The 24825-nt window shown below is 41.2% G+C and overlaps 1 protein-coding gene across 1 annotated transcript in view; it reads right to left on the reverse strand.

Moving 5' to 3' along the window:
- Window positions 1-24825, reverse strand: part of scube2 (signal peptide, CUB domain, EGF-like 2) — a 116687-nt gene that overhangs the window by 83022 nt on the left and 8840 nt on the right. The window contains exon 4 of the mRNA XM_067993514.1: window positions 10594-10728. Within this exon, the coding sequence (XP_067849615.1) occupies window positions 10594-10728 (135 nt within the window). The remainder of the gene's footprint in view (window positions 1-10593; window positions 10729-24825) is intronic.

The following is a 24825-nucleotide window of genomic DNA, read 5'->3' on the forward strand; positions in this document are numbered from 1 at the left end:
GCCCACGTTTGACCTGATGCCATGAGATTTCATGGGGTCCGGAGTCAAAGTTGAGGACTCCCAGGGCCACTCCCTCCTGACTGTATACCACTGTACCGCCACCTCTGGTGGGTCTGTCTTGCTGGTGGGACAGGACATACCCAGGAATGGTGATGGAAGCGTCTGGGACGTTGGCTGAAAGGTATGATTCTGTGAGTATGGCCATGTCAGGCTGTTGCTTGAGTAGTCTGTTGGGCATCTCTCCCAATTTTGGCACAAGTCCCCAGATGTTAGTGAGGAGGACTTTGCAGGGTCGACTGGGCTTGGTTTGCCTTTGTCGTGTCCGGTGCCTCGTGGTCTGGTGCCTAGTGGTCCGTCCGGTTTTATTCTTATGGTGACTTTGCATATTAAAAGGGGCTTATCTCCTGAAACAGGCCGGTGCTTCTACTGCCCAGCAGTAGGCTCCTGTAAAAATGCCAATGGGCAGTGCCTCGGCATTAATGGGGCGGTAAGTCTACTGACCTCATTGTGAGGCCGTTATAGCTCCGTTAACGCCAATTTCAGCAAGTTCAAATTGGCTCCATTGTTAATAGTAATGGATAGATGAAAAGTGGGTAGATAAAAAATATAGAAGTCTTTCTACAGAATCAATTTAACTGCACTTTTTAACCAAGCAGGAAAGCTCTCTTCGAGCTGCACAGTCTAATATTTATAGTCATCATGATTTGTTTCAGCCCCATACAGTAGCACCGAGGATCCAATAACCACTGAACCTGAGTCATAGGTTCATTTCTGGTGACCTTCCCCAGCACTTTAACCAAAAGCATATGATCCCTCAGCTATCTGAGCAAGCATTTGCACACAACATTTTTCAGTGATAGTGAGAAACGGCACTTTGGCCTGTGGGAATTCATCACACTTTGGACTGATTTTGTCTCATATTTGCATGCTCTACTCCACCACTGCTCCTTCTGCCACAATGAGCATTTCACAATACACGTTCCATTATTTGATGAACGTATAGTTCAAGCACGTAAGTGCATACACCAGAACAACTCTGCTCTCACCAGGTTTATTTTGCTATAGATTGTCTCCCTTAAATTAAAAGGGCAACAGTGGAGGGAAAAAGTCATCTTAGTAATAATAAACAAACAAGACCTTTTGTGAAAATAAATTAGTTTATATACTATAGTGTTGCAAGTGAAAGGAACAAGTACCATATTGAGGACTGGATAATTTCGTGAATAATACTATCATACCAGTTGTACTGGTATTCAATTTCTAAAATCATTCCATTTTGGACTTCAAAGATACGTCAATATGTTTCATTTTCACACGTCAAAGATATACAGCTTCACTTATACTTTGTAACAGGATAAGATCTGTGTGAAGATTTTATTTTCTACACAGTCATTGCTCCTGGACTGGTGAGGACAGCTTCTGTCTCCAAAAATCATCTTTGCAGTTCATATCTGGAGGCAACCTCTGATCTCCTAGCTTATGAGCAGTTTACCAAGGCAGATGTTGAGCTAGTCGTAAAGCTAATGAACATTGAGTAATGACTTTCTTAATGCTATTAGCTGCCTCAGTTCCATCTCCCATTCAAATAAATCTCTAAAAACTCAGTCAATGAAGCTGAGTGCGTTGTCTTTAGTTCTAAAAGCAAGTTTCTGAATCAAACAAATATTAAAACAATCTGTTTTTTCAGTGATTTACAAATGCTGGCAATGTCCCCTTTAAGTGGATCAGCATCTTCGATGCACAGAATATCACATCACAGAACTCCCTTCCTAACAGCACTGTGAGAGTACCATCACCACACGGACTGCAGCGGTTCAAGAAGGTGGCTCACCGCCACCTTCTCAAGGGCAATTAGGGACGGGCAATAAATGCCGGCCTCGCCAGCGACATCCACATCCCATGAATTAATAAACAAAAAAGAAACCGGCTATTTGGCCCATCAAGTCTGTGCTGGCTTTTTCTCCACATTCTCAATGCTACACTCCTGCTCGCTCACCATACCAGTCAATTTTCCTCTTTTTCAAGCAATTACTAATTCTCTGTTTTAAGAGTTTCCGGACCCTGCTTCAACAACAGTTTGTGGCAACGAATTCCAAATTCTAATTATCTTCTGCATTAAGATATTAGGGCAATTTCTCCGATTGTAGGGGGAAAAGCAGCCATAATTACAGCATTTGGGTAAATCTCACACTGATGAAGTGGCCTGCCAATCACACCTCATGCAGTGGGGTCACTTAATTTAATCACACTCCCTGCATATTGTCCTTGTGAACAAGGAGCTCTATATTCACCGGATGGCTGGGGAATAAGGTATGCATTAGAACACAGGAATAGGAGTAGGCCATTCAGCCCCTCAAGCCTGTTCTGCCATTCAATGAGATCATGGCTGATCTGTATCCTAACTCCATTTTCCCGCCTTGGCTCCACATCCCTTAATACCCTTGGTTAGCAAAAATCTATCAATCTTAGAATTAAAATTATTAATTGAGCTAACATCTACTGCTTTTTTTGGGAGAGAGTTCCACACTTCGACCACCCTTTGTGTGAAGAAGTGTTTCCTAACTTCTCTCCTGAATGGCCTGGCTCTGTATTTAAAGCTATGTCCCCTTGTCCTAGACTCCCTCATCAGTGGAAAAATTTTCTCTCTATCCATCCTATCAATTCCTTTCAAAATCCATAAAACCTTAATCAAATCACCCCTTAACTTTCTATATTCCAGGGAATACAAGCCTAGTTTATGTAATCTCTCCTCATAATCCAACCCTTGGAGACCTGATAAATTCTGGTGAATCTGCACTGCACTCCTTCCAAGGCAATATGTTACATGCAAATACTTGAAGTGTCTGTTTGGCCTATAATCACCGGGAGAGAACCCACACTGGCGGCAGTCCAGCCAACCTGCGCTGTCATCCAAGTTATTGGTGAGAGAGAATTTGGTGGCTTCTTGGCAGCCCAACATGTTAAAATTGGATAGCCAGGTAGTGAAGGATAGAATACTACACAGCCGGGTCTTTAGTTACTTCCAAGCCTTCATTCACAGAGATTCTCCCTTACACACACACCACACTCTAGATAAGCTCTCCTATCAAAAGGATACAAGAGAGTCCCCAATTGATACCCACCACCTGAATACAGTTAACACTAATTGATGTAAATCACACAATTAAAACAGGACAAGTGTGCTCTTCAACAACTGAGCCTTCAAACTCACTTTTGAGTCTCAAACAGGCACCAGACTGACCTTGGTACTGATACACATCCATTTGCCACCTACCCCATACAGACATGTATCATCCCCTTTCTCTTTGTTTTGATGCTTCCCAAGATGATTCACTGCCATCTGGGATGATGCAGAAGGAAAAAAAATTGACAGCTGAGCTGAAGGAGGAGATTTTAGGAGAGGTAATCAAAAAACATGGTCAAAGAGGAGGGTCTTAAAGAAGTAGAGGGAGGTGGAGAGTTTTAGCAAAGGAATTCCAGAGCATGGAGCCTAATGGCTGAAAGGCAGTGGAAAAGAAGTTTAGAGACAGGATGGTAGTTTGCAATTACAGTGGAGTCGAGAGTGGGTTTTTTGAGGAGTGGGGTAATGTTGGCAGTTTTGGACAGTACCTGAGGGGAAGGAGCCATTTACAATGTCAGTTAACATGGGGTCCAGGAAGAGAAGTTCAGTAGTCAGCAGTTTAGTGGAAATGGCATCGCAGGAGTAGGAGGTGGGTTTCATAGACGAGGCGAGTTCTAAGAGGGCATGGGAGGAGGTAGGAGAAAAAAAAAGTGATGGGAATTCAGGGCTAGAGTGGAAGGGGCTGGGAGGGGGGATGGTTTGCTTGGTCCACAGGGGGAAGGGGGGAAGCAGCAGAGGCAGCTGAATGGATAGTTTCTGTCTTGGTGACAAAGAAGTCCATGAGCTCCTCACACTCATTAGAGGTAAGAGTGAAGGGGACAGAGGAGAGGGACCCAGAGTCAACTGTTGAGAGGGGGTGAATCTAGGAGTCGTTCCAGGGTCAGAGAAGCAGCTGAGGCACTGGTGGAGGTTGTCCAGTGAAATCAGAGGGCCAAGGAGGAGTGAGCATTCTAAGTACTTAAAAACTGTGAAGTTAGTGCCTCTGGTTATACCTGAAATCACAATCATTTGGAAGGATTCAGTATTCAATTTTGGTTGTTGTACAGAGTTGCCTGTGTTACAAAGTAAGTTTTGCACTTGGTTCAACAGGAGTGAATGATTTAATGCCGATAATGCAGTGCTAACACCTCTTAGGTAATTGAAAGAGTTGACTGCACTTGTTAAATAGATTTGAACCCGTGCTGTTGAAAGAACATGGGTGCTAATAGCCTAATTTGAGGGATTGTATGATGGGCAGTTAAGTAACATATGGCATAATAGCAGATTATAGCTTTCAAGTCGGCTTCTTTTTTCTCTAGGATTTAAAGCATCATTGTGTGTTTAGACCAGTGTGCAGTTTGTGTTATGAGAAAAGGAGCCAAGAAGGCAGCAGATTACAATAAGTGACTAAGTGTGTGCTCCTTTTGTATACCAAGACTCCTTTTAGTAGAATTCAGGAATTTAGAACATGTTGCTGAAGAAAACTTCAGAATCTTGTAAATCAATGAAATCTAGACTGCTTTTACAATCTTTCTCTTCCCCCACTCATTTATATTCTGTGTACCACTCTTAGCATAGAAAATAGATGTCAAATTCATTCTAATTTGCTTATGAATCCAATCCCCAGTTTCCTGTTGGTACACAAAACTGACCCGTCTATACTTATGATTTATATCATCTAATAAACTCTCATATCAAGCATGTCATATGAACTCTCAAGTTAGGCAGTTAACTCCTGTAAAGGCTTTCTTACCTGTTTCAGAGAAAAAAAAACAACTGCTGCTGGTACTCACTATCAACATTGTAGGGGCAGCACAGCCCTCTATCCTCAACGGACTTCCCATGTACTCCTTCCAGCACGGATCAGTGGATCACAATCAGAAGTGGAAACGCTGTCTGATTTTTCTCCTCCCTAGCCTAAGGACATTGAGACCAGCTGCAGCACATTTACTCTGCTACCGCAGCTGAGGTCAGCTAGCTCGGCATAGATCAGGGATCGCACCTGGGACCTTCCTCATCTATCTGACTTCATGCCACATCAGACGGTACATTTACCTAGTGGGCTTTTTTTAAAAACTTTTAAAAAAATCTTATGATGTGCTACATCGTTTGTCCTCTTTCTGTCACTGTTTATGTTTATATTTCTCTCACAGTATTGTCTCTTCTGGATTAACCCTCCACTTCATGTACAACTGTAGTTTATTAGACCCATTATTGTGTTATATCGCTTATCAGTCATTTTGCTTCTAGGACTGCAGGTTACATGACCAGAAAATTCCACTCTACCACCTCATCAGAAGTCAGTTAACTTCCAGGTTTCAAGAGTTGAGAAATGCTAGTTATCAACTTGCAAGTATCATTGGCTTTATCCCTCCATATTTCATGGATTTGTTTCCCCATATCAGACTGGGTCTCTCCCATCCATCGAGACCCTCTGGAGTTCCTCCCTACCCCTCATTTGTACATCTCAATAACTCATTTCCTTTGGTGTAAAGTTCTAGTGAAAAGTTAATTTTCCAAGTTCAAAAAGAATCTTGGTTAGTAAGTAGTAAGACATTTTAACAACGTTTTTCTACTACTGTCTGACGATATCATCCAATAAGCTGCCAAAATCCACTGCATTTATGTTTATTATGCAGACACGTTTTACAATGTACTAATTTTGTTATTGCTGCCTGAAAAAGGTCTGTACTTACGCAAAATAAATTCTAAAGCAAATGTGTAGTCAAACATGACCATATAATTTAATGCTGAACCTTATTATAACACACTATTTCTATAAACTACCCATTGTAACCAGCGTTTTGCTAATACTGTATCAGCTAAAGTTCCAGTGTAATCAGCAGAACCTCAATATGAACCTTTCAAATGAACAGCCACTTTATTGGTCCCCACAAGTTGGTAATGGCAAGGTTTTGATTATAAAATATTAACGAACACTTTCTAAAGAAAACACAACCCTAATGATTTCTAATGAGCTCTCCAAACAGATATTTTTAAATGCACTGCACAGTATGGTACAGACCAAAAGTGCCACTATCAATCCCTGCACTATACTGTTAGCTTTGCTCTAATGGGCCAGTGATGGATGTTACAATCGGCCTTCCCCCGAGTTGAAAAGGGGGGAAAACAATATCAGCAGCTTACGAGTTTACAGAAGGGAAGTTCATTTACCTGATAATAGTAGACTGCTGGATTTTTAAAACAATCACCTTCGAAGATTTTAAAACTCAGTCCATTCTGCAAACACAGCCTCTGAAATGTCTGTTCTGCTTTTAATATTTTTTTTATGATGCTAAGTTCAGGTAATCATAAATGGATAAAAGCCTAGCTTCTAATGCAGCAGAAGGTTGGTGGAAGGGTTGATACAGATGGAGTGTGCCTATATGAAATGTTTTGCTTTCATCTCCATCGATTACATTTCATAAGTGCTATTTGCATCTGAAGGTACCCCCACCACAGTCGGATTCAACTAGGGTTAGCAGTTCCGTTTCTTGTTTGTAATACCCTAGTGATTAGATATTTAGTCAAACATATAAAAATGTATAATTTATCCACACTAATGAATTAGTTATTCCTAACTACCTTGCTGCATGTTGAACATGGGAGAACAGCTCTTTTGGGGAAAACATACTGTTTAAAGTATAAAATGCAAATCTCAAGCTTAATGAAAAAAGTATAAGGTAGAGCTTTGTAACTGTTTGAATCATAGGTTGTTGCTCTTAGGAATTTGTTAAGACAGTTGGAAGAAAGCATAAAACTAAAGCATTCTTGTGAGTAGAATTCATAAGCAAAAAAAATTCTGCTGCTTTGATCAATGATCAAAAGTCTGCACATCATCTTCCATCACACAATATTTTTAGCAGAGGCAACTTTAACAGAGAGAAACACTTTGAATCATCCCAGTTTCTGCTTTAATATTCAGTACTAAACCAGCAGCACTAAAGCCTAGTGAATTAGGAATGAGATTGCTTACAAATAAGAAAAGGTTATTTCTCTGTTGGGTGTATAAAATATCTGAACCAGCAGGACTGATAAACAGAATAACATTCAGTTATTCTGATGTAGCTTCATGGACACAGAACCAGCACTTGAATGGGCTTCATTTCTTTTCTTTCAACACATTTCCCTCATGTCAGCAAGTTAACACTTCTGCCTGTTTCCATTGATCACCACCAGGATCCCAAACCACAAAATGCTGCTTCCTACCCAGATGTTCTACTGACCCCACCAATCAAACCTGTCACTTCAAAGACTCTCGAAGCAAATTTTTACAAGTACTAATCAGCTTGAAGGATATTTTACACCATGACAGACCTGTCACATTGATTAAGCAAACACTGATATAGGGGCATGGTAAATTATGTTTAGTTTATCAATTCACTTCACCTCACGTCTGCCATGCACACCATTCAGCTGGGACTGAGTGCAGTGAATCAGTAGGAGTGAATCAGTAAGCTGACACTTCGAAAAATACTTTGTACCACAGACAAGCAAAAGATTCAGGTTCTGCACTCCATTCTCATAGCTTATTCAATATACAAGAAAGAGCATTGGATTCTTGTACAAATCCGGACGGATTTAACATCCGTTTTCATGCTGGCGATGAAACCATCCTATTTAAACTGCAGGGTGATTTCTTGAACCAGCAGGTAGCAAACAAACAGAGCCAATACTGTTCCGACAGCTCTTCCCCTCATTCAGCTTAAGCTCCCATAAGGTACTTGTTTTTACCTGACCCTTATCCGTTTTCCTGAATTGTTGATATGCCTTGGCCTTTTTTCAGAGCAGTAAGTACCAAAAGGCATTCCAGACTATATAATTATAAGGTGAAAGCGTAACATAATCAAATATCATAGCAGTGTAAACATTTGCACCAAAACAAAGTGATAATTAGCAAGAACAAAATTGTTCACCTAACTTTGCTTTAAGTTTTCTCACCACTTGATCTAGTGCGAACGAGTACCCCAGTTTAGTGCTCCACTAAACACGATCCCTTTCTATATTTTGAGCTCTCATGTTTAAAACTGCAAGCTGTGCTTTTACACCCATAAAAATATCTTTGAGTTTGAAATGTATAACTACAGAGAAAGAAAATAATCATTTCTTTCAAAGTTGCTGAAAACTTTTCAAATGAAACACAGATCAATTTAGGGTATGAAAGAAAAGTTTGGAAGAGGCATACAGAAGTTCATAAGTTTCATATAAAGTTTGTGCATACATGTATTTAATTGAAAGTAATCGATTTACAATACTATAGTAATTATACACGATTTTTACTGAACTCAACCATAAAACAACTAAGCAAAGGAGCTCCCACTGTTATCCTCCCTTAAATAATATTCATTTTATAATAAATAATAATACATTTTATGAAGTAAATGCAGTAAAATGAAGTTACATGAGTACATGATAAAAGGGAATACAAAAAGGTTATGAAAGAAATCAAAAAAATGATTAGGAAGGCAAAGAGAAACTACAAAATTAAATCATCAAGGAATATAAAAAGAAATAGTATTCTAAATACACAAATAACAAAAGAAAAATCAGGATTGGGATAGGGTCACTAAGGGAAACATACGATAAACTCACAGGTAGTGACAGCGAAATGGCAGAAATAATTACTTTGCCTCAGTATTTACCAGGGAGACTAACATGATGGGCATGACATTAGACAAAGAGATCAAAAAAAATATAAAGACATTTAAGATAGAAAGGGGAAAGATAATTGATAAACTAATCAAACTTAGAAAGGATATAACCCCTGGTCTGGATGGATTGCATCCATGCATATTAAAAGAAGTTAGGGAAGAGATAGCAGAGGCACTATTACATACATATAAAAATTAATTAGAAAAGGGAATAGTGCTAAAGGACTGGTGGACAGCTAATGTGATTCCTATATTTAAAAAGGGAGATAGAACCAGTCCAGGGAACTATAGATCAATTAGCTTAACGTCGCTGGTAGGAAAGTTAATGGAATTATTACCCAAAGATGTAATAGAAAAAAAACCTAGAAACCAAAAATATAATAAAGAAATCAGCATGGATTTCGAAAGGGAAGGTCAGGCTTGGCCAACCTTATTGAATTCTTTGAAGTAACAGAAAGGGTAGACAAGGGTAATGCAGTATATATTTGGATTTGGCATCAAAATGCCTTCGATAAGGTACCGCATAGTAGACTCATGACTAAGGTCAGAGCATATGGAATCAGGGGACAAGTAGCAGAATGGATAGCAAGCTGGCTACAAAACAGAAAACAGAAACCAGAGAGTAGGAGTTAAAGGTAGTTACTCAGACTGGCAAAAGGTGGGAAGTGGTGTTCCACAAGGATCGGTGCTGGGACCACTGTTGTTCACCATTTACATAAACGATTTGGACTCGGGAATCGAAGTTCAATTTCAAAATTTGCGGATGACACCAAATTGGGGGGATATAGTTAATACTGAGGAGAACAGTGACAAAATACAGGAAGACATTAATAAACTTGCAGAATGGGCGTGTAATTGGCAAATGAATTTCAATATAGATAAGTGTGATGTGGTACATTTTGGTAGGAAGAATAAGGAGGCCACATACTCCCTGGAAAATAAAAGTCTAAATGGGATAGAGGAGCAGAGGGACCCGAGGGTACAGATACACAAATCACTAAAAATAGCGACGCAGGTTAATAAGGCCATTAAAAAAAGGTCCTATTTCTAGAGGGAGATTATGTTAAGCTTGTACAGAACCTTGGTGAGACCACACTTGGAGTACTGTGAACATTTCTGGTCTCCACACTATAAAAAGGATACAGAGGCCCTGGAGAAGGTGCAAAAAAAGATTTACTAGGATGATACCAGAACTGAGAGGTTATACCTATCAGGAAAGATTGAATATGCTGGGGCTCTTTTCTCTAGAAAAGAGAAAACTGAGGGGTGACCTGATAGAGGTCTTTAAGGTAATGAAAGGGTTTGATAGGGTAGATGTAGAGAAGATGTTTCCAATTGCGGGGGAGACCAGAACTAGGGGCCATCTATATAAGATAGTCGCTAATAAATCCAATAGGGAATTCAGGAGAAACTTCTTTTACCAAAGTGTGGTTAGAATGTGGAACTCGCTACCATAAGGAGTAGTTGAGGCGACTAGCATAGATGCATTTAAGGGGAAGCTAGATAAACACACAAGGGAGAAAGGAATAGAAGGATATGTTGATGGGGTTAGATGAAGAAGGGTGGGAAGAGGCTCATGTGGAGCATAAACACTGGCATGAACCTGTTGAGCTGAATGGCCTGTTTCTGTGCAGTACATTCTATGTACAGTATTCAATTACACTGACAAAGAACGAGTATTACTACAAAAACAATTTATGAAAAACACCTTTTATTTTCCTGCAAAGAAAATGAAACCATGAGACAATGTAAGTCACCATTTAGATGTCAAAAGGAAAAACACCAAATGCAGGAGTAGTAACTCGATGCACAAGGAGAATTCTAGTTCTGTAGTGAACGTACCTTCTGAACGATGAATACAGGTGTGCTGGTTGTCACTCAAAAAGAATCCTTCTTTACACTGACACTCATAACTGCCCATCGTGTTTACACACGTGTGTTGGCAACCACCATTGTTAAATATACACTCATCCACATCTAAAAGGGAGGAAAAAAATATATATTATGTTATTTTAGTACCAGTTTGTGATTTATTATTCATCCAGAGGTTGTAAATAGACATAAGTGAAAAATTATCTCTACCTTAATTTGTTAGCAAGCAAAAAATGACAACATTTAATTTTGAACCATATTCTCACACTTCAAATACACACATACATTACTCATTTTACAATAAGTTGCATACAAGTCCATATAACATATACAAGTGATTCATAATTAATGTCTTCTGCAGAGCTTGAATTTGTAAACGTTACATACAGTAATAAGAGAACCAATAATTATGTAATCTATTTCATGAACAGCTAGATTGAAAACTGTAAATCGGTAAGTATTCTTTGTTTTGGAACAGCTCAATCAGGAAACTAAGGCCAATGCCTGTATTTCCAGTCATCTTCAAAACTGAAGGAAAATCTACAACCATAGCTCAATTAATTAAATTTAAAATGAAACTGTATGAAACTAGACAACATCATTCATACTACCAGAAACTCTTGATGTACTTAATGCAACGTTGATAATACCAGAACATAAAATTTAATATTTCATGATACCTTTTTTTCCAGAAATAATTAGTAGAAATAATCTTTATTATGTGCTTACTATTAACAGGAATGATCCTGTGAGATTTGATTTTAATAAAGCAGGACAGCGATGAAGAATTCTCAAATTAAATAACTAAGTTACACTTAGAATTGCTAATTCAGGGAAGAAGGCTGGCATTTATTAAACAGAAAATGATCTAAGTCATGAAAAACTTTGGCTCACTCAGTTCCCATTTGCTGCTGTATATATAGTAGACTTAGAAAAGTCTGAGGCCCAACATATGTTTTTGTTTTCCTAAAGTCAGATTTCCCAATGCTATAAATGCTGGTCAATTGCACTGGAAAATCAACTTCCCTCCCTTGCCTCCATCTTCAAAGCCCATGGCTCCAACAAAATCTTCACTGTCTCCCCTCCTGGTCATATCTCCGGTTCAGCCCCATCTTCGCTCTTTCATGTCCAAGGGGCACAAATTTGAGCATACTTGGTACACAACTGGCTTGTCCATCCATCGTCAGATCTGGCTCGACTGCATCTATCAGGCATCTCTTTGCCAAAACTGCCCACTACTCCAGGATCATTCTGAGGGGCAAAGATAACCCCAGACTTCTTTTTTTCCCATTACCAACTGCTTCCTTAAATCCCTTTCCCTTGCCCCCACCACCCTCAACTCTAACAACATAAGGACCTTATAGATTTCTTTGTTACCAAGCTAGAGAACATGGCCTAGAAATTCATTTACGTCCGTTTCCAGACTCGCATGGAATGACTGCTGCACCTGAATGGATAGGCACAAGGCCCATCTAATATTGGGCCTCATTATCATCAAACCGGCAAGCTGAAGACACCTAATTGGCGACCTCAAGCAGCTAGCCAGGTGGATAGGGGTCGGCGGTGATCAAGGAGGGGAGCAGAGGTGATTGCGATGTCGAGGGTGGGGGAGCAGTGGGCGTCAGTGGCTCATGTGGTTTGACTGTGGAGCTGAAGGAGCACTCAATTGCTAGAGATGTTCTGGCTATAATCGGATAGGTAAGGTAAGCAAGGACAGTCCCATGGAGCTGGGCTGGGCAACAAAGGAGCGGCATTGAAGGAGGATAGTGTAGTCGGCCATGTCAAATGCTGCAAAGGGGCTTAGGAGGATCGACAGTGATAATGCAACATGGTCACAGTCACAGAGACTGCTGATCGTGACTTTGACTTGGGTAGTTTCAATGCTGTGAGAGGGGTGGAAACCTCTTTGGTTGGATTCAAACTGGGAGTTGCGAGAGAGATAATCATGAATACGTGAGGTGACTACATGAAGATTAGAGCGTGAGGCATCAACGTGGGGGGGCAGAGGCTTGGCTTAGTGGGCAAGAAGAAAGGATGGAAGTACCTGAGGCAGTTGAATGGACGATCTCTATCCTGGTGATGAAGAAATCAATAAGCTCCCCACACTTGTTGTTAGAGGTGAGGGTGGAGAGACGGTTGGTGGTCAAGATAGGAACCCTGGTGATAACTTTGCCCCCCCCCCCCCCCCACCCCAGTATGAGCCCTGAGTATTGAGTGGTTTTGGCAGAGGAGAGCAAGGCCCAGCAGAGTTTGACGGGGTTAAACCAGATCTGGTGATGGATGCCTAAGCCAGTTGTGTATTAGGTACACATCCCAAGGTGTGTGGCAAATGGCTGGGATAATAGTGAAGTCCACTGCCCTGCTGTGCGCCAACATCAGAGAGGAATTCAACTCATTACAGGGAAGATGCAGGAACATCTGCAAACTTTCCCCTGCTTCATGAGAGATCCAGGCAAGTCACTCAACTCAATATGGAGGCACTGAATGAAACACTGCCGGTCTTGGGGGATTATCTGGAGGTCAACTTCAATCAGATTGCAAAGCACCTTAGAAGGACTAAGTGATACTTGGTTGAATCTTTCCCAGGGATTTAAGGAACTTTCTGATTCTGTCCTCCTGATCGCTGGTAAACAGAATTCTATTCAGACACCAGAACCTTCCTTTGAGCATCCCGATGAACATAAGAACATAAGAAATAGGAGCAGGAGTAGGCCAATCGGCCCCTCGAGCCTGCTCCGCCATTCAATAAGATCATGGCTGATCTGATCCTAACCTCAAATCTAAATTCATGTCCAACTTCCTGCCCGCTCCCCGTAACCCCTAATTCCCTTTACTTCTAGGAAACTGTCTATTTCTGTTTTAAATTTATTCAATGATGTAGCTTCCACAGCTTCCTGGGGCAGCAAATTCCACAGACCTATTACCCTCTGAGTGAAGAAGTTTCTCCTCATCTCAGTTTTGAATGAATTGATTTGCTCAATTCTCATCCTTGTCTTCATGTGTGCTTCATTGCAGCTGCTCCTTTGCAGCTTTGATGGTCCTCTGAAGAGGCATCATGAGCCATGGGATTAGTTGGTAGTCCTTGTTTCCCAGCAGCCATTGTGAACCTTGCCTCTGCTGCTGAAATAGAGCTGAGACACTGGACTGACAAAGTACAAAAACATAATGACAGGTCCCAGCATATTGTGAATTCACGTGCAAGATGCTGTCCCTATCATCATAAAAGGGTTGCAGATTTAGGGAATGGAAGTCTTTGCAGTTCATACAAAACGTCTTGCTTTTTACTGCTGATACCTCAAGGATAATGATTCCAACATAATCGTATCCCTCTGATTTCTTCCTTAGATATCAAAAACGAATCCTATTGTATATACAGGATAACAAATGAAGAACCTTTTAACTGTATTAAAAATTGCATTATCTTTTTTTTGGGGTGGGAGGGAGGAGGCACAATGAGTCAAGTATTGCACCATTTGTGTCATGGAATGATATGAGGCAAATTCACATCCTGATTCTTCTGCCGGACAGAGATTAGGTTGGGACAGTCCGATGGGTACTGGTAGCCCTCTTGGTGCCTCGCCGAAGTGGTCAGTCTTCATGTGTGAGCTTCAATAACGCCAACAGGCAATTTGAGTGAAAGGATCATCACAGTTGAACCCAATCCAATGCTCACCCAACATCCGTATAAATAAACTTTCAGCCAGGGTCACTGGGTAACTATCAGGAGCAGGAACCCAGGGCAATTTTACTCTTCTGAAAGCCAGGTACACTGAGGCCAAGTGTAGCACCCAACCACCACCCTGACTAAGATCAGATTTGGAACTTTGCTGGTTGTTCAGCTTTGTGCTGCATATTGCACTTATCTATTGAACCATGAGAGGATCCAAGATTTTTTTTTAAGATAAAATATTATTTAATAAAAATAGAAAATGGAGAAACCCTTTATACTTCCAACATAGAACCAGAAAAATGTCACGAATTTCTTTACCCCAAGTGCATTGTGAGACTTCCAGTCCCCAAGAATAATCTGTTTATCCATCAGAGTCAGCAAGGGAATCCAAAATTCTGTGTAATGCAGAAGCCAAGTTTAAGACTTCTAACTCAAAAGCCAACATAATACGAATTTAAAGGTGATTCAATCTGCAGGAATCAAATTAAGCATATTCCAACATGTCCGTTTCATTCCGTACTATCAACACATAGAAATAGAAAATAACCTTGTCTAATGTAATCTGATGGGAATTCCCTTCATCTGTGGCACAAGATCAAATTGAACACTTTTAGTTCTAACTTCTCCATCCATGCTGGCCTTCCACCAAATACACTGTTGCTTATCATTGTTAAGGTTATTATTTAGAACCGTTTCCCAGGTTCCTCTCAATAATAACAGGGTATTAGCACTAACAGTCTGTAATGATGGATAAATGTTTGAAACCATGATTTTTGACACTTTTAAATTTTTCTAACATTTACAAACACAAGGTGGATTGCCAGTGGAGGAAAAGGTACAGTAGTAGATCAAGCTAGATCTGATAATGTATGCCTTAGTTGAATATATTCAAATAATTCAAAACTGATTTTCTATTTGTACGCAAGAAGCATTGAATGAATATCTAAACAGTATGTCAGCATGTTTAGAAGTCATTTGATAACCTGACGGTAGGAAGAATGAGCAAATGAAGCACTTATGTCACATGTGTAGTGCTGGACTTCTATCTCTACAGAAAAGTAACAAATATTTTATCAAACAGTTCTACAAAAGGTAATAAAATGATATCAGTTCCTGGATGATATGGGGTTAATTTTCTGTTCTGTTCTGGGAAACACATGAACAGTGGGCTGTCAACGACACCCCCCCTCCTCCCCTCCCCTCCCCCCCCCACCCCACCACCACCCCTGCACACAGCATGACCGACTGTAGCCAACTCTCCCGGATTGTCCAACTCGCCCAGAATTTGGAACTGATCCCCTGGAAACTAGGAAAGATAATATGAACCAAAAAAAGGCGAATGCAGGTAATAATGTAGGGGGAAAGTGATGGGTGGGGGTTGCACTTTAGTTTAAGTTCTCTAGATACCTGGAGCATCCATGTCAAGCGACTAGCAGATGAAATACTAAACATAATGTGGGTGTAATTCCTCCAAATCGAAAACAAGATAATGCCTATCTTTCTCAATTAATGACCTGGTAATGAAATTGCATTCTCAGAAATACTGATCCCAAAGCTTCACATTCCTACAGTTTCATTAGCGGGTATTTAATTATGAAATAATCAGGCAGCTACCCATTTTCCAATAAAAGAGTAATTTCAGGCCCGTTAGTTATCTAAACAGATCAAACATGTGACCTAAACCAATACCATTAATTTTTGGAATTTCTGGAATGTGCCAGATCTCTTGTGTAACATTTATTTCAAAGATCCTGTTCACTGACATAAGTCATTTTGGACAAAGAAACATTATTTAACTCAAGGACCCATCCTCCTCCTAAACCATAATTAATTTGGAAACCCAAGTCTTTGGGTCAAAATACTGGAACACCCTACCTAACAGCATTGTAGGAGTATCTTCACCACATGGACTGCAGTGGTTCAAGAAGGCGGCCCACCACCGCCTTCTCACGGGCAACTATGGATGGGCAATAAAATGTTGGTCTTGCCAGCAACACCCATATCCCGAGAATGAATAGAGAGAAATGTAATTAAAGGTTCTATCGCCTGATTAGCCAACATGGGATCAACAGAATGCTTCTCCTCAGCCCAAAATGCCATCAGAACTCAGTGAGCAGCAGACCACACAGGAGGACTGATAAGGATGCAACTGTATAATCATGAGATCAACCCTACTAATCAAATCCCCTCACAGAATGTCTTTCATATAAACTTAAAACATTCAATGAGGTTTCGTCTTGTAATGTGCTCTAGTAGCATCCTTAACTGCAAACTGCTCAGAGTAGCTATGCACTATGAGAAAATATTATTCTTCTGTCAAAAAGGAACATTACACACTTCAAAGCCTGTTGTCCAGAAACCAGTCAGAGGATCCACAAGCACAAAATTGAATATAGATGTACTTTTAATTTCACCTAAATAATTGTGAAGCTGCGCAACTAACAGGAGAACATGGTCTCATCTAACCTGCCTTCAAGTTCCAGGATTCGTTGCTTTGAGTTCCACATCAGTCTCCTAAAACATCCCTGTCTGCCATGAAACCTTTAACCTGCTTACAGCCAAGTCTTATTAGAGTACATAGAATACTAGAAAATTTACGGCACAGGAGGCGGCCATTCAGCCCATCATGTCCACGCTGCGAGTACAATTTCTAAAGCTAACTGTATGGTGCAAGTCACAGATCTAGAGAAACCATCATTGAACGACTGGATATGATTGATCAACCCCCTGAGTTGCCAAAAAGATAAAACCAAAATTAGGATCCAAAGCAATTTCCACATCACTATTACTACCAAATTATTTTGCACTCTCCAAAATCAAGAAGAACATGATCTGGTCCATAAGACCGTAAGAGATAGGAGCAGGAGTAGGCCGTTTGGCCCTTCGAGCCTGCTCCGCCATTTAATGAGATCATGGCTGATCTGATTTTTATCTCAACTCCACTTTCCCGCCTTTTCCCCATATCCTTTGACTCCCTTGCTGATCAAAAATTTGTCTAATTCAGCCTTGAATGCATTCAATGACTCAGCCTCCACAGCTTTTTGGGGTAAAGAATTCCAAAGATTTACGACCCTTTGGGACAAGAAATTCCTCCTCATTTCCGTCTTAAACGGGCGACCCCTTATTCTGAGACTATGCCCCCTCGTTTTAGATTCCCCATGAGGGGTAACATCCTCTCAGCATCTACCCTATCGAGTCCCCTCAGAATCTTGTATGTTTCAATAAGATCTCCTCACATTCTTCTAAACTCCAATGAGTATAGACCCAATCTGTTCAATCTTTCCTCATAAGACAACCCTTCCATACCCAGAATCAACTTAGTGAACCTTCTCTGAACTGCCTCCAATGCAAGTATGTCCTTCCTTAAATAAGGGCACCAGAACTGTACACAGTACTCCAGGTGTGGTCTCACCAGCACACTGTACAGTTGTAGCATGACTTCCCTGCTTTTATACTCTATCCCCCTAGAAATAAAGGCCAATATTCCGTTTGCTTTCCGGATTACCTGCTGCACCTGTATGTTGACTTTTTGTGTTTCATGTACAGGTTTCAGGTGACGAAGGAGGAAAGCTCCGAAAGCTTGTGATTTCAAATAAAGCTGTGGGACTATAACCTGGTGTTGTAAGACTCCTTACATTTGTCCATTCAAATAATATTTGCTTTTTTATTTTTCCTCCCAAAGTGGATGACTTCACATTTTCCCACATTATATTCCATCTGCCAAATTTTTGCCCATTCGCTTAACCTGTCAATATCCCTTTGCAGACACTTTGTGTCCTCCTCGCAACTTGCTTTTCCACCTGTCTTTGCATCATCAGCAAATTTGGCCACAATACATTCTGTTCTTCATCCAAGTCATTGATATAATACGGGAATGGCATTTCATTACAAGCTCTAAACTGAAAGTGTTCACTTATTTGAAAACGTAATACTGAAGTCAAAACCTATAACTTATATGCAGAATGCACAATGAATAAGAGAGCTGAAAATCCATGAGGCCAACATTCCGGTGTAAGAGTTGCATGCTCCAGCACCGATCCTAGCAAAGTTTGCGGGATCAGTGAGAGAGCACTCCATTTGCACGGCCCTCGTGGATGCCCATGCATGAGGAAATCTGAAATATGGCCCAAAGGTTTGCCACATCTTTGAGGGGTCCAGGCCACAATCCTCGACTGGATCCCTAAGTGGGGGCCGCAACCACTATTTGGCAACCTGATCACCGCTGCATTGCCAGACCTCTAAGGCTGGGAAGCCAGATATTCCCAGCATTGGGAGTCCCCACCTCCAACTTCACCCACAACAGGCCAATTGAGAACACTAGGACAAGTTCAGGACCTAGCATATCCAGATCCTACCTCATTTGTGGCCCTTCCACCATAGTTACAGCTGGAGTGCACTGGAATCGCCGCAGCTTTTCGGCCTCCAAATGTCTGACATACAAGTTGGTATATTCATGTCTCCATTCAAAATCTGAATGGATGATCCACAAGCTAGTATTTAAGTCTTCACTGCAGCTGCTTCTAATTTTCCAGGGAATCTACCTGGAATTGTTTATATAGTCCACAATTAATAGCACACACAGAAGAAAAGATCATTCAGCCCATTGGGTTATGTCAGGCATGTGTACAAGTAATCCATTCCTCCACATGCCAGCCTAGATGCAAAGAGATCCTGGTATAATGATTAACAGTAGCACCATTCCGGATTTCCTTGTGGGTACCTTTATTGTCTTCCCTCCAACCAAGTCTTTGGGGTTGATTATCTGATTACCTTCGAACTCGAAGGCTGGATACCTGTACTCCTAACAAAAGCCCTGGATCATCATTTCACTCACGTCAATCACCATTTCTTCAAGGGTAGACTGTGCCTTAGATACTGGTGGTGCTGATGCAGCATCCATTACAGGCATTAAATGCAACCTTCATTACTCACTATAAACCAAGGTGGACATCCTGATCAAAGCCTCCAAGTCCAATGCAATCTGAATATGGAATTTTAATTGAAATTTCAGGGTATTACCTTTAGCCCTACTTTTGTATGTATCCTTAGTTGTTCAATCTTGGATATTAGGTGCATCATCCAGGTTAAATTCTCCTAGATATCTTCTGTTCCATAGCAAATTATAATGAGTTGCTGTCTTAAAGGGGCAGCACAGACACTTGGCTAAATGTATCTTTTGCTCGCCATACCAGTCTTCCAGGGTGCACCGGTGTTTCAGGAGCTACACCCTATGGTCACTGTCTGGTTCCTGACTATGTTTCTGGATTGGCTTCTTCCTTCTTCATGGATAGGCCCCATTGTATAACAAAGTTATGGATTTGCAGCAGACGACTATGATCTTGGAGACCCTGGGAGATCGATTTGTCTGGACACCTGAAGTGCTGCCTCAAGATGTTGGTGGTGTGCTCAATAATGATCCTGGTGGTTGTAAGGGCCATGTTGTAGTTGTGCTCTGCTTTTGTCCATGGCTGCTGGAAGAATGCCATAGCTACTGCTGAGGAGGGTAGCTTTGGTCTCTGAGGAGCCATCATTCCAGTGCTCCTTCACCTTTAATAAGCCTGACACAAACGGGAGAAAATAGTTACATCCCCTAGGAAGCAAATGGCCATAGATCTGGACCCAGCCCAATTGCATGATGTTTCTAGTCCACGTCAATCAATTCTTGATCTCAGTTTACCATTCTGGGGATGCAATGACAGTTTCCAATTGGAGAGGGAGAAAGAGGGTGAATATGTGTGTTTATCCCAACTGTCAAAGAGCAGAGAGCTATGTCAGACCATTTTTACTGCTGGTTCATTCTCCCTGGAGCTGTCTGCATTTATGTACAAACTGAGATTCCCCTCCTTTTCCCCCTACATTGTCTGTGGTCTGCTCGTCCCTGTTCCCCCCCACAACCGTGAAAATGAAAAACAGCTTGCGAGGCTTTATTTTAGATTTTTTCTTTATTATATTGGTATCACCGCCACAGAGATCAGCCTGTTAATAAACACTCTGCGCTGCTTTTTTCAAAGTTTTTATATTTGGAGAAGAGGGAATAGCGAGATTAATAATGTTTCAGGGGGTAAGAGTCAGAATGGAGGGGGAACTCCATTCAGACCATATGGTTGCTGATTAAACTCACCATCATTCACAGAGGTTTTGTCGAGCCGGTCACTGAGTTATTCAAACAGAGATGGCAGTACCTGGAGTTTACATTCTAATACACTACCACATTCACCTTGTTCTGATCTATTGTGCTGCCTGAATGCTGCTCGGAGAAGGCTGAAACACTTATTCTACCCTTCATTAAATCCAAGCAGGCAAGATGGTGCAAGAGATAGTGGTGATAGGGCTCCATATCATCCATCAACCTCAAGTTATAGGCAGTCTGGGCTCAGTCATACCACCAAATCAGTGGGTCATGGGTTCAAGCACACTCCAGAGACTTGAGCACATAATCTAGGCTGACACTCCAGTGCAGCACTGAGGGAGTTCTCTTGGTGCCCTGGCCAGCATTTATCCCTCAACCAACATCAAGAAAATAGATTAACTGGTCATTTATTTCATTGCTGTTTGTGGGACCTTGTTGTATGCAACTTGGTTGCTGCATTTCCCTACATTACAATAGCCGCTATACTTCAAAAGTACTTTATTGGCTGCGAAGCACTTTGAGACATCCTGAGGATGCGAAAAGTGCAATATAAATGGAAGATTTTCCTTTCTAAGTGCTTTCCCTGTGGAAGAAGTAAGTGCGCTGGTTGGTTGCAGGCTTCTAACGACAGCCAGTTGGGATTCAGGTGGCCCAGTATCTCCTTGGGCTGATACGTGAGATGGCCCTGTAACTGATTTGGCCATGCTTATTGTTGTTGTGGCTATCTGGTTCTGCCCACCTCCAGGCACATCTACTATCACTTGCACAGGAATGTTGAATGGGTCCAATGTGCCTTTACACTGAGCCACACCTTGAAGGGTATTTTACTGAAGTGACTCCTGCAGCTTCATCTATACCTACTCCAGCCATGCCACTGCTGCTGGGCATGTCCACATATTTGTGTGGGAGCAGACCTCTGGGCAGCAACAAATTCTGTGAATTCTCTCAATCTGATTACCCAGCATGTTAAAGCAAGACAAAAAAATCTCTTGTAGGTTGCAACCCAAGGCCTCTAAATCAGCAGCTTGATCATTCATACCTCTACTGTGTTCAAAATCTGTTCCACTGAGGGATCTGCTGCAAATGTCACATGTTCCTTGGTAGACTGCAATACGGGCAACCATTCATCCATTACTGTACAGATCCAGCTTGTGGACTCCTCCATTCTCAGCCACACCTTGGAGTGACTCCTGTATACGATCCTGCCCAGATAGCAATCGTTTTTTTTTTATATAAGGTGTTGTGAGGTCAGATCCTCTAGGAACAGCAGCAGAGGCAGAAATTCTGCTAACTCTCCAAGCAGCAGGCATCTGCTCATCTGCCATGACCACTTGCTCCGCCTCAGCAATAAACTGTGACTCACCTGTTGCTAGGTCAACAAGCTCACTATTTGTATCCTCTGGGGTGCTGTAGCTGTGCCGTGCTTGGTAAAGTTGGTGAGAGTGACTCAGGGTGCTGTGAGGTGCTGGTTGGCCTGGGGACTCTGGATTTGCTGGCAGTCTCTTCTTCTAGGCCTACAAAAACAGAAGGAAAAATTTCAAAATACTACCTCAAAGAAGCACTTTCAAGAGCCTTTGCACTGCAATATACTGTGTGCGTGATGTTTCTGAGGTTCAGTGCATGCCTGTGCATAAGTGACTGAGTAAAGAACATGACACAAGACTAGATGATACTAGCCCTGAGCTTGGGGACGGCCTCTGGTTTTACCCTCCCCTACTCCTTCAATAGTATCACATCCAATGACATCTAGAAAAGCATCCTCAAATGGTGTCAAAGGCTTCTGATGCCTGCCTCCTCCACCACATTCACTCTACTCCCTTTTATTATGTGCCTTCGTATATGCAGATAAATAATCTCAAGACTTTGCCAGCTTAGGTAGCACAGACATAACACTGAGCTGCCGATTCTCCAGTCCATCTTGCCCAATACTAAATGAACATGCATCATGCAGCTCGGATGCCTTACAAGAATTTCCTGTGTCAAACCCCTTTAATATTTCTGTGGGACTACAGTTTGAGTTATGTATTGCAGCTTGAATTTTCTACCATACTACATCATTCAACTGACCGTTTCTCTCATGCGAGGACTGCACAGAATAAACCATCAATGCTGAGGATAGCTCAGGACAAAATGCTTCACAGGTTATAAGATGACATCTTGTGGAATACCTACTTGAGCAAGCACTCGGCATTGAAAGCTCTATTTTAGTCTTACCTTAACAGCTATCCAGGTCAGCCATCCTCTTCTTGAACTGTATTGACGACGTCCACTGGATCCTGGATTCAGCAGTTACTCTCTCAGCAATCCGCTCTCAAGTCTGTTGGACTAGTCGTTTTTGGGGAGGATACCGCACAGGACAACCCTCCTTTTCCTTCCCTTGCTTAGTTGTCAAAAGTTGACCACTTGCATATTTACCATCGAACCGTGGCCTGTTCTCCCTTGTGGAAATAAAGAGGTTTAAATGCCTCCTTAATTCATTTAGCACTGTGCCCTATTATAATCAGTTCCACTGGTCAGCTCCAAGACTATCTGGGGTTACACTGCCTGGGTGACTTCATAGGTAATTGCAGTGTGTTGTATGGCACAGAGCCGTATAGACCAGGAATATCCCTGGTTCTGTTTCGTATTCTATGTTGAGTTAGACAGTTGCTGATGCAACAGGACAGACCCCACAACTGGGCTTTGTGAGCCTGGGCTACAGAGGTCTAAAGCCAAAGTTCCTGCTCCTGACTGCTACAGAGCGAACCCTACTTGAAAGCCCTTTTTCAATTGGAATTTTAGTTGCAAAAGACACAAAACCAACCACTATGTGCCGCTGTCCTGCATTTATATTATCCTTTGCCTCTGATTTTCTATAGGCACGTTGGAGGCTAATTTGAAAATGAAAACCTGATCTTCTGCACATGTATGAAAGGATAGCCGTTGTTTTTCAAATCAGCTCTAATGAGCCCACAGGAGAGCAGAGGCAAAGGAAAATACAGATGATTCATGATTTTAAAAAAGTCCTCAATTTTAAAAAGTCCAAGTCACAGGCTTAGGTACTGAGCTGGTCAAGAGCATGATGTGTACCACAGCATAATATAATTTTACACATCCCATAAACTCCACCCCTGCACAAATCAACAAATTCAGGAGTAGAGGGAGAAATAGGAGGAAGAAATAGCCAGTAAATAGGAGGAGTGGAGGGAGGCCACAGTATACTTGTTTTCTCACTTTCTGGAGCTTAAATGAGTCATGGAAATATATTAATGCAGGAGATGTCTGTTGGTTGCTCGTGCTGCCACACTAGAGACACTGGCTTAGAAATGAGTCTGGGCCCAGCGCGGACCCAAATCGAAACTCAGGGACCGATGGAAATCCTATCACAGATTCAAACTGGCCCACAGTCAGGTGCCAACTGAACAACTTTATACAGCTATGAGTACTGAAGAATTAAAATTAAGCAAATTTAAACTCAAAAATATAATAAAATTTATATTAAAATTTAAATACATATATATCTATACTATATAAAAAGACTTGTGTACAGCACACACCTCCTGTAAGCACACACATGTCCTTCCTATCACACTTTAGCCAACACAATTTAGCAGATCCTCTGACTTACTAATGCTGTGCTAGTATAGATATATACAAGGAAAGACTTCAATTGATGGATTTTTTTTTTGGTGGTGGGAGCTTGCATATTTGGGCAGAGCCAGATTTGAGGGGAAGGTCAGGGAGAGTTTCATTTAATAGACCTGATGTCTAGATTCTGAGTGAAACAGTATTAGCCACAGCAGGCAGGAACACTGCCCCCAGTGAGTGCTTCCTTCCCACTTACATATGTTCAAGTTCCTGATAAAACGAGAATTTTTCCCATACAAAGCAGAGCTTGTGAACAAAACTAAATCCCACATTTAAACATTACCAGAAATGTATGAAAATGCTCAAATCAGACACCGCTTGGTTCTTCTAAATCTGAGATTCCATATGCTCCAGACAACTCATCATTTCCTCCATTTGCTAATTTTAGTTACAAGAAAGACTCAAGTGCAAAGTTCCCACCTCAGACCAGGTCAACATTTTTGCTAAAATGAATGAAAGGTGGAAGAATGACCACACCATTTTTTTTATATAGATGCAGAAATATCAAAAATAAACCTGCTATGTAAGTAAACCTTTAAAGTATTGAGAAGTGTTTAGGGGTTTAAACGTTGCAACAACATCACACTTTTTAATTGCTCCAATAGCTAAAGAAATAGACGAGGCTACACAAAAAGTAACAACAATTTTTTGACTTTTGTTAAGATATTTTTATACTCCTACTCTTTTTTACAGGAGTAAAATCATGTTGGTAACTTTTTTCTGAATATCAGACCCAATATTTGCATATCTTTAACACAGGTACGAACGAGTGAAG

The sequence above is a fragment of the Heptranchias perlo genome, chromosome 12, assembly GCF_035084215.1.
Source record: "Heptranchias perlo isolate sHepPer1 chromosome 12, sHepPer1.hap1, whole genome shotgun sequence".
Lineage (NCBI taxonomy): Eukaryota > Metazoa > Chordata > Chondrichthyes > Hexanchiformes > Hexanchidae > Heptranchias > Heptranchias perlo.